The following is a 10,491-nucleotide window of genomic DNA, read 5'->3' on the forward strand; positions in this document are numbered from 1 at the left end:
TTAATCCATTCATTTATTTGTATAGATTATAAATTTTCTATTTGTATGTTTCACAAAGGTGGATTTTTGTCACATCTACTACAGACATATTATTAAAATAAATTATATTATTTGGTGTTTCAGCAGCAGTAACATCTGATTAGCAAAGGGAATAGATGGAACATATCGCTGCTCATGTTATAAACATAGCAGGTCTTCATAATAAATAAGCTGAGTGGGGGGGTGGGTGCCCCGCCCCTGTAGAGCCCAATGTCTAGCAATGCCCCTGGAAGTCAGTGAAAGTTTTAGACTAAAACTGGGTAATTGCATGTTTCTCTTTAATTACACCTTTAATATTTATTTCTGAGACTTTTTGAACCATTTTATGGCTTTAAAGGGTTGGTTTGCTTTAAATGTCTGCTGATGTTTTCTGGTATTTTCTTCTTCCATCACTAAATATTAAAATGAACAACACACTCCTGTTCAGGACTTTCTACCTCTGTGCTGCTAAAAACCACAATGATGCAAGATAAAGCAAATTAATGGAAAATATTGATTAATAAACTCGCACCGCGAGGGAGGCGGGAGGAGGGCAGCATCTTCATCCCGTCATCCTCATCCTCAGTGTGTGCGTGTGTGCGCGTGTCTCGCTCTCCTTCACTCTGCTGTTTTCTTTTGGACTCTGAAGGTGGAAAAAAGAAGAAGAAACCACTTCTCTCTTTATGAAAACTGCTCCATCATCGGAACGTCGACGCGACGTTTCAGTAGAAACTCAGAAAACAAAAAGTTTTTTATTTTTTATTTTTAACTGGAAATAAAATAAAAACCAAGCTGGACGTCGCGACGTCGCTTTCTGAGCAGCCGGTCTGAGGAGCCGCGTTCAGCTGAACTCAGGTCAGTTTGATGGGAAACATCTGATTTTAGAGGAAAACCTGTAAAAGACAGAAAATCGTCGCAAATGAGACACTGAGAGCAGAAAACTACTTTAAATGTGAGCTGACCGCAGATTTAACAGGAAAGGGAGCAGAGCATGGTTAACATTTTAACAACCTGCAAACGTTTTATTGTTAGAAAAATGAGGAGTAAAAGTTATCTGGACTGCTTTCTGCTACTAAATGTATTTACGGACGTTTCAGCAGAAACAACAGAAAGTGAAAAGTATGGATGATTCATGAGTGAATTTAAAGAAAATTTAAGGAGCCTGTTTTTCTTAAAAGCAACAAATTCAGCGTGTTTCATGCAGTTTGTAGTTTACAGCTAAAATTCCCATTTTTAGGGTGTTTGTCGCCGTAATGAGCGGTTAGAGACAAATGTGAGGTTCTCCTGGATCAGTTTGAGACTCTGAAAGAAAAGAAGCTGCAGAGATGACCAGCTCTTTCTTTAAAAAAGGACTGAAAATGTGAAACCTGCCTATTGAAGTGAATCTCAGTTAAATAAGTTAAAAGCTTTTTCTGATCAGTTTGATGGATTACAGGAACTGTTCAAATGTATGGACCCCTCATAATGCCCAAAATATAAACACACAAACAAATAAATAAGTAAGTAAGTAAGTAAATAAATAAATAAACAAGCAAATAAATAAATACGTTACTTTTAAGAAAAAAAAACTGAATGAAAAATTTGATAGAAAATCATAATGAAGCAGTTTCTGTTTGCATTTCTTCTGATTTTTAGGAAAGTAAGAAAACATTATTATCCTTACGGTAAAAGTCTAATTGTGGGCCCATAATAATGTGGTTATGAACAGGTTTACACTTTCATTGCAAGAGTTTAATGAATTTTCTGCAAGTTTTTTACTTTCAAAGTTAAACTTGTTATTAATTCTTAAGTGAATTTATTTTAAAAAACAAAACAAAACAAACAAACAAACAAAAATAAAACAAAAAACAAAAACAAAACAAAAAAACAAGTTTCCTCTTAAATTAAGACTTTTAAACTAATGATTTAAGTGAATTAAAACACGCTTTGGGTATGTGTTATATTAATTTAGACTTCAATAATTGAGACTGGAAATGAGATTTCAGATGTTTAACTCCTAACAGAAACTGATGTTTCAGCTGCTTCAGTTAAACTTTTTGCAGATTTCATTTAAATATTTAGACTTAATGACACTATTTTTCTAAAACTGCCTGTTAGAGATACGTTTTCGTTCCATAAGGATTAGTTTGATTAATCTATGACTTTAGTTGCTGCTTCTGTTTTTCAGTAAGACTCGTTTTTATTTTTAAGGTGTTCTCTAACAAGTTGATTTGTTATTAAGGACTTTATGGGCTCTCTCTGCAGGACCATGTCCCCCTCCATCTGCAGGACTGTCTTTGCTCCTCCTCAGGGTGACCACCTGACATGAAAGACTGAAGTTTGAGGACACGGTGCCCCCTGCTGGACTCCTGCTGCAGCTGCAGGCCATGGCTGAGCCCAGCTACTCCGACCTGATTGCCAAACACTACAACTACACCGGCAAGTTCCGTAAGACCCAGCAGGACTCGGGTCTGAAGGCCGACTCTGTGGTCTTCATCATCGTGTGCTGCTTCATCATCCTGGAGAACATCCTGGTCCTGACCACCATATGGAGGACCAAGAAGTTCCACAAGCCCATGTACTACTTCATTGGGAACCTGGCTCTGTCCGACTTGCTGGCAGGTGTCGTCTACACCGCCAATATCCTGCTGTCGGGCGCCAACACCTACAAGCTGACGCCCACGCAATGGTTCTTCAGGGAGGGCAGTATGTTCGTGGCGCTGGCGGCGTCCGTCTTCAGCCTGCTGGCCATCGCTATCGAGCGCCACCTCACAATGCTGAAGATGAAGCTGCACAACAATGGCAACACATGTCGTGTGTTCCTGCTCATCAGCACGGTGTGGATGATTGCAGCGGTGCTGGGGGGGCTGCCGGTAATGGGCTGGAACTGCATCCAGAACATGGTGCAGTGCTCTACGGTGCTGCCGCTCTACCACAAGACCTACATCCTGTTCTGCACCACCGTCTTCAGCATCATCCTCATGGCCATCGTGGTGCTCTACGCTCGGATCTATGCGTTGGTGCGCACTCGCAGCCGAAAACTTGTCTTCCGTAAAGTGTCCAACGGCCGCGGCAATGCCAGCACCAACAGCAAGAGCTCAGAGAAGTCGCTGGCTCTCCTGAAGACCGTCATCATTGTTCTGAGCTGCTTCATTGCCTGCTGGGCACCACTCTTCATCCTCCTGCTGCTGGACGTGGCCTGTGAGACGCTGAGCTGCCCCATCCTCTACAAGGCCGAGTGGTTCCTGGCGCTTGCCGTTCTCAACTCTGCCATGAACCCGCTCATCTACACGCTGACCAGCAACGAGATGCGCCGAGCGTTCCTCAAGACCCTGCTGTGCTGCACGGCCTGCATCCGGCCAAAAGCCAAGTTCACCGGGCCAATCATGGGCGCCGAGTTCAGCCGCAGCAAATCCGATAACTCCTCCCATCCCAACAAGGAGGAGGCGGAGTATTCGCCGAAGGAGACCACTTCTGGGAACGTCACGTCGTCATCCTAAACAAGGAAAGGAGTCTGGGTTTGTGTTTGTACAGGAGACACATGCAATGTCGTTTCGAGACTTGCTGATCAGGTCTCACAGCACTTATGGAGACTTCCAAACTGGTTAAACTGGAACCAGAGAACCATGACTTAGTGGAAGTCCACACTCTGTTTGTAGTCCACAACCTTCAGTCAGAGCCGCCGCGCCAGCTGCAGGAGGACCATCGGTGTAGCTGCTGCATCCCACAGGCAGCCGGCTCTCTTCAGTTCAGCTGCTGCTTGTGGATTATTATGGTCCCTGTTTGAGTCCAGACCGGGTCAGACCAGAACCTGGTTCAGCAGATTTCTTCCAAATATCCTCGTGATACAAAACATTATCTTGGAAAACACACACGAGCAAACAGTGGGAGCATCTGGAGGGTTGATAGCGGCTCTAGTAGTGAATTACTGATGCGATTCAATGCATCATGAAGGTTCCTGAGCAGCAGTTCTGAGCCGGATAGAAGTTTTTATTGATCCCCGTAGAAGTGTCAGACTTTTCACTCACCCTCTAAGAACAACTAGGACATGTAGCGCTTAAACACACACCTATGAAATATTTAAGATATACAAATTAATTCATGATGTTTTCTCCACTGTCTTTAAAAACACTCATTTATGGAGACCCACACATGACTTCAGAGTTCTGTTGCTTATTTACCCCTTTTTTTGTCAAATTAAATGTCATTCATTTAATTTGTATAAAACATTAATTTTATACAAATTCCACAGATTTGAAATGAGCTTAAAGTTGAAACTAAACCTGCTAAAAATCACATTGGTGAAACAATGAAGAGCATAAAAACATTCAATTTTCTGCAAGATTGGTTAAAAAGAAGAAAGGGAAAAACAGTGGAAGTTTTCCTTTTTTTGGACTTATTTTTGGTCTACTGTGAGTAAATTTTACCTGAACAAAAATGTCTTTTTGAACCATGGCTAGCTTTTCTTTTGAAAATTTACACGGCAAATAAGGGAAGAAAAAGGATACAAAACTGAAAAAGAAAAAGATCAAAATAACTGAGTTAAGGTTTTATTTCATATAAAAATTCTAAGTTGACATTAACCTTCGTTCATTTTTATATAATACCATAGGTGAGGGTAGGAACATAGCAGTAAATCGAGAGCTTCTTCACCTCCACAGACCGATGCAGAGTCCACATCACGGCAACGCTGCACCTGCTCCTTCCTTTCCTCGCTTATAAACAAATATCCTAGATCCCGGGTGTCCTGCTCTGGTCCTCGAGGGCTGCAGCCCTACAGGTTTTAGATGTTTTCCTGCTCCTGATTCAAATTAAATGTCTCTCTTCCTTGTCAAGTGCTGCCCAAATATGTTGATCCATTAATCTGAATAAGGTGTTTACATCCCTATCCTAGACATTTGAACTCCTCCACTGGAAACAGAATCTCATTCCAGACCCAAAGAGGAAACTCCACTCTTTTCTAGGGAGAGCTGGAGATCATGGCCCGATGAAGCCAACAGAGCCACATCATCTGCAAAAAAGCAGAGTCCCAATCCTGAGTCCACAAAACTGTTCCCCTGCAACTGGACTGGAACTGAGGCCCTCCCTGAGCCATCACCTTATCGTAATGGAGGGGTTTGCATGTCCCAGCGGTCCTATGAGATATGTTGTCCGGGACTTCCTGGTAGGGTCACCCAAGGCAAACAGGTCTCCAGGTGAGGGACAAAAAGCAGCTCAAGACATTCCTATGAAAAAAATATCATTGTAGATCGATTCCCAGCCTCTAGCTTCTGCATTCAAATGGGAATTTGGTTTTAGAAACCTCCATGATAATTGATCATCAATACAATTAAGACTGTTAAAGCTCTGAAGTAAATAACAAAGTTAAATCACATTTTACATTGATGGTTATTTTGTGCGATTTGTCCCAAAAGCTGCTGAACTCTGGATTCATGATGATGGGATGTTTTGTAAAAAGTTTCTGGTTTAAAAGTTGTAGAAACTGTGGGTCAAAATGTATTTTCTATTTTCTGTGTGTGTTGCTGTTGTTTGTAGCGTCGTCTGCATAGTTTCATTAATTTATATCTGAAAGCTTGAAGGAAAAATGTTTAATGATGAAATGAGACGTTTTGCTCAGCTGTGCCACAGATCTATGGAAGCCCATTCCTGCCAATAATAAATAATCAAATCTCAGAATGGGAGGTGAAATATGCTAAAAATGCTCAAGTAAAAAAAGGATTAAATTGGTTTGTATTGATTATGAAATGTACAAAAAATGGAGGTTGGAAATAACTCTTTACAATTTTACTAGAAAACTTGTGGAGTTTTTCTTTTTTCGTTTAATTACTTTTACATTTGTTAATCATATTTGATTAGATTATCTTTGGCTCCGGTTACGGAAGATCTCAATGGACCTTATGGTGAGATTATTAAAACAACTGATTTTAAGTATAATTGGCATGATCTTTTTAAAACTTTTTCTCGAGAATAGGGTTCCATAGACCTGTTTCCATGGTTACCAGTACCATTTGACTTCCTCTCATTCTCCATCAGGAGCTGACTGATTGATTAATTAATTAATTCCTTTGTTGTTGTCAAACAGTTTGTGACAGTCCAGCCTGAACTGTCTGTCTGCACTGTTTAACTCCTGGATGTTTGTTTGTTAGCACTTAATAAAAATAAATAGAAACACGATTTGTTTCTGAATTAATAAAGTTTGAAAAGTTCCATAAATCCAACATCTTGTCCTAACAAGGAAAAACTGGAAGGAAAATATTAACAAAAAATGTCACATGTTTGATCAGTTTTACTTTTTCAACATGTTAATTATTTGAGCAGCTGAAACGTGTCAAAATATACGAAAAAGAAATAAATATTAAACATGTGACTAACTCTTAAGTAGGAGAAACCGAAACACAATGCATAGGTATTTATTTAGAGTTTATTCATTGATCCCTTTTTCTCTATCCATTAATTGATGGTGACATTTTTCATCATTCCTCAACAATCTGTAGCATTTTTAATTCATAGTATTTCAGAATTTATAATATGATGTATTTGAACCATTTATTATTTTAGCTACTACTTCTGTTTTCACCATTTAATAACTATACTTTACCGTTAGGCAACAACATCAAATGTGTGTCCTTAACGTTTAACAACTTGCAGTAAACTTCAGGTTTAGCATCGTTTGTTTGAATCTTTTAGCATTTCTTTCTTTGAACGGTTGTGTAAGTGTATCTGAGTGCAATTCAGAGAAAATTGGTGTAATTAATCTTTTCCTGCATTGTAATGTTCCCTCTCCCGTCACATAAAAATGGTTTAATATTAAGGATACCAAGAGATGAAGAGTTTCAACGCAAGGCAAATTTATTTGTATAGCACATTTCATGTACAAAACAATTCAAAGTGCTTAATACAAAACATAAAAACATTACAGCAAGGTGCAAAAAATAAATAAATAAATACAAATGTATTAGAAAAACAAAGTTTAAAAAAGATAACATTGATGATATAAAAACAGAAAGACAAAAAGCTCGGATAAAGAAATTAAGATTTCAGTGTAAAAGAACCAGATGCAGATCTGGACTCTAAATAAAAACTAGTGAAATGCAGCAGAGAACAGGTGGGTCTTCAGCCTGGATTTAAATGAACTGTTTCAGCTGATCTGAGGCTTTCTGGGAGTTTGTTCCAGACATGTGGAGCATAGAAGCTGAATGCAGCTTCTCCATGTCTGGTTCATACTGGTGTATGAACCTACCAGACTTCAGGTGTTTTTTTTTAGCCCCAGTCTTCCTGCAAAGATATGGAGCAAGGTTAGGCACATAAGTTTTGTAAGTGTAACAAGTACAGGTGCAACTTAAATATACGAGTCTGGATTAAGTCAGAAAATACAAGTCAGTTTTAAAAGTACAAAATTTTCTTTCTCCAGAGAGAAACCTGAGTTTCCATGAAGCAACTTACCTTTAGGAAGCTGTGACCTTTGTGCTGGCCGTGATCTGTATTAAGCTTAAAGGTTTCCACAGTAATCCTTGTTCATGTGATTCTTTTAGTTGCTAATGAATGATGTTTCTGGATGCAGGAACCTTTGAGGGATCAGAGATCTGAACCAAACTGAAACATTTCCCACATGTTTTGCAGGGATCGATACAGCTTTAACTGGTCCCCTTGTCCTTTGTGAAATTTCTGTAGAATGACTGAATGCTTTAATGAAATTTTGGCTTGCGGGAGAAACATGTAGATCTCTTCAATTTGTCTTTAAGGAACATTGTTTTTAATCTGTTCACCAATGTTCTCACACATTTGGTGACAAACTGGAGATCCTCTGAACATCTTTGTCTCAAATGACGCTTTTATGCCAAATCATGATTGCAATCACTTTTTAACATCACTCGTTTTAAACAACTATTTTCTCTCTCTGCAGTAAAACTGCCCTCATCCTAGCATTTTTTTATGAGATGAAGACTTTTAATGCAAACACGTATGTACATTAGTAGCAGAAATTAAGCTAAAATTACTACTCTTTTTGTTTTAATGTGTAGTTTCACTGCTTCCCCTCTCATTTAATGTAATTTATATTTTTCCAGACTGGCTGGCCGTCTCTTTCAGTGTAGCCTTGCTGATTGTTGCAGAAATAACTCAGAGGTAAAAAAAACTCCTGGTTCAGAGGAAACACAGCAGACTATTAAACTGTCTGGGTCTCAGCTTGTGTGTCACCTCCGAGTGTCGTTGTTAATGAGATTCAGCTATCGTCCCAGCTGCTGACCTCTGACCCATCTGAGTGTGTGCCTTCAGGGAGACATGAATATAAATAAAATTCCTCTTCTGATCGGTGGTCCAGTTCAAGGTTAGCTGATGGTTATGGATCAGGATTAATCAGGTTTGACACTTTTCGGTCACTTTTCAGAGTAAACGTCACATGAACCGAAAAACCGGAAGCTGATTGTTGATTTATGAGTTAAAAGGTTTAAACATAACTTTGTTCCATGGTCATGTGACAGTCGGCCAAAATCTTCAACCATAAACAGAACATGCATCAGGTCCACCTTTTAATGGGTTGGACTCTTTTTGTTCCTTCAGAACTGCCTTAATCTTTGGTGTGATAGATGCAGCAGGTGGTGGAAACCTTCCTCAGAGGTTTTCTCCATATTGACATGACAGCATCACACAGTTGCTGCAGGTTTGTCGGCTGCATCCATGATGAGAATCTCCCGTTCCACCACATCCCAAAGCTGCTCTACTGGACTGAGATCTGGTGGCTGTGGAGGCCGTTGGAGGCCAGTGAACTCATCGTCATGTTCTAGAAAGCAGGTGGAGATGATCTGAGCTTTGTGACATGGTGCATTATCCTGCTGGAAGTAGCATCAGAAGATGCTCCACTGTGGTCATAAAGGGATGGACATGGTCAGCAACAATACTCAGGTAGGCTGTTGTGGTGGCTAAAGTTATCTTACTGTGGCAGTCAATTTCTTCGTAACATATTCACACATTTAACCACTCTAAGATGGAAAGAACGAGTCTACGCATGTTTAAAGTTTGAACGACGGTAGAAAACAGTGTGTTCGCCCCGTCTTTTAATAAACAGATCACAAAACAAAAAAAAAAACACACCCTTTCCTGCCTCAATAGGCTCCAGCCAAACCCTTCATCATTTAGCGCCTGCTCCTATCTCCTCTACTTTTCTAATACATTCTAAGCAATGCAAACATAAATATAATACACTAACCTGCACTAAACAACAAGGGAAATCATAAATATGACAATGCAATTATATTCATAATGCATAAAAATAATCCTGCTATAGTAAACAAAGGAATCTAAATAATATTAATACTAAATCTGAACCAAAATTCACAATATAGAAAATGGCACTAACAGCTGTGTTGGTTAAACCAGGCCACGTTGGTACTAAGGGACCCAAAGTGGGCCAAGAAAATCTCCCCCCACCATTACACCAGCAGCAGCCTGAAGCGTTGATCCAAGGCAGGATGGATCCATGTTTTCATGATGTTTCCAGCAGATTCTGAGCCGAGGATCTGAATGTGGAGCTGAAATGGAGACTCATCAGACCAGCAACGTTTCTCCATCTTCTATTGTCCAGTGTTGGTGAGTCTGTGTGAATTGTAGCCTCGGTTTCCTTCTCCTCTGACCTCTGACATCAACAAAGCATTCTGGTCCAGACAACCGCTGCTCACTGGAATTTTTCTCTTTTTCTCTGTAAACCTTAGAGATAGTTCTGTTTGAAAATCCCAGTAGATCAGCAGTTTCTGAAATACCAGCAACCATGCCACATTCAAAGTCACTTAAATCCCCTTTCTTCCTCATTCTGATGTTCAGTTTGAACTTCAGCAAGTCCTCTTCACCATGTGTACATGACTAGATGCACTGAGTTTCTGCCATGCAATTGGCTGATTAGATATTTGTGTTAACAGCAGTTAAAAAGGTGGAGCCGATAAAGTGGACAGTGAGTGTGGAAGATCTTAGTGCAGAGCTAGAAAAGAGTTGTTTAAAGAAGAGGTTGACCTCCTGGGCCTAGTCTGCCTTTACATGAACAGTGGAAGTCTGGGAGTCCAGCAGGGTCATGAAGGTTAAAAAGACTGGAGCTAGAAAACAGAGCAGCACTTTCAGATAAGGTACTAAGAAGATAATAAAGGAGAAAGTAGGAGTAGGATGCCTCCTTGTGGTTCTAGCTGGATATTGTTGTTTCATCAGGTAAGTGGACTGAACTGGCTGTAACAAGGTGGAAAGATGAAAGTATTTACATCCTAATAAAAATTAACCTGGATCCAGTAACCTAGAGATGGGAATTAAAACTCTTTCTGACAGGGGACTTTGCCAAATGTTCCAAACAGATCCACACAACATGTTTGGGTCTGCCAGGCCTGACAACAGTCAAGACCTGTCCCTCCACCTGAAGGTGAAGAGAGGCTACCCTCTCCTCCACTGGAGTAAACCACAATGTACAGGCACCAAGTCTGTGGGGATTGAGTATGCCCACACCTGCTCGGCACCTCT

The 10,491-nt window shown here is 40.1% G+C and overlaps 1 protein-coding gene across 1 annotated transcript; it reads left to right on the forward strand.

Annotated features, from left to right (window-relative positions):
• Nucleotides 1-630: 630 nt before the first annotated feature.
• On the forward strand, nucleotides 631-6,373 carry s1pr1 (sphingosine-1-phosphate receptor 1). The gene is made up of 2 exons (XM_042007340.1): nucleotides 631-873; nucleotides 2,263-6,373. The coding sequence occupies exon 2, from the start codon at nucleotides 2,385-2,387 to the stop codon at nucleotides 3,495-3,497; it is 1,113 nt and encodes a 370-aa protein (XP_041863274.1). The 5' UTR covers nucleotides 631-873; nucleotides 2,263-2,384; the 3' UTR covers nucleotides 3,498-6,373.
• Nucleotides 6,374-10,491: the final 4,118 nt, after the last annotated feature.

Source organism: Melanotaenia boesemani, chromosome 14, assembly GCF_017639745.1.
Source record: "Melanotaenia boesemani isolate fMelBoe1 chromosome 14, fMelBoe1.pri, whole genome shotgun sequence".
Lineage (NCBI taxonomy): Eukaryota > Metazoa > Chordata > Actinopteri > Atheriniformes > Melanotaeniidae > Melanotaenia > Melanotaenia boesemani.

Coding starts and splice junctions, on each gene's coding strand:
- s1pr1 (XM_042007340.1), top strand. CDS start 2,385: ATGGCTGAGCCCAGCTACTCCGACCTGATTGCCAAACACTACAACTAC.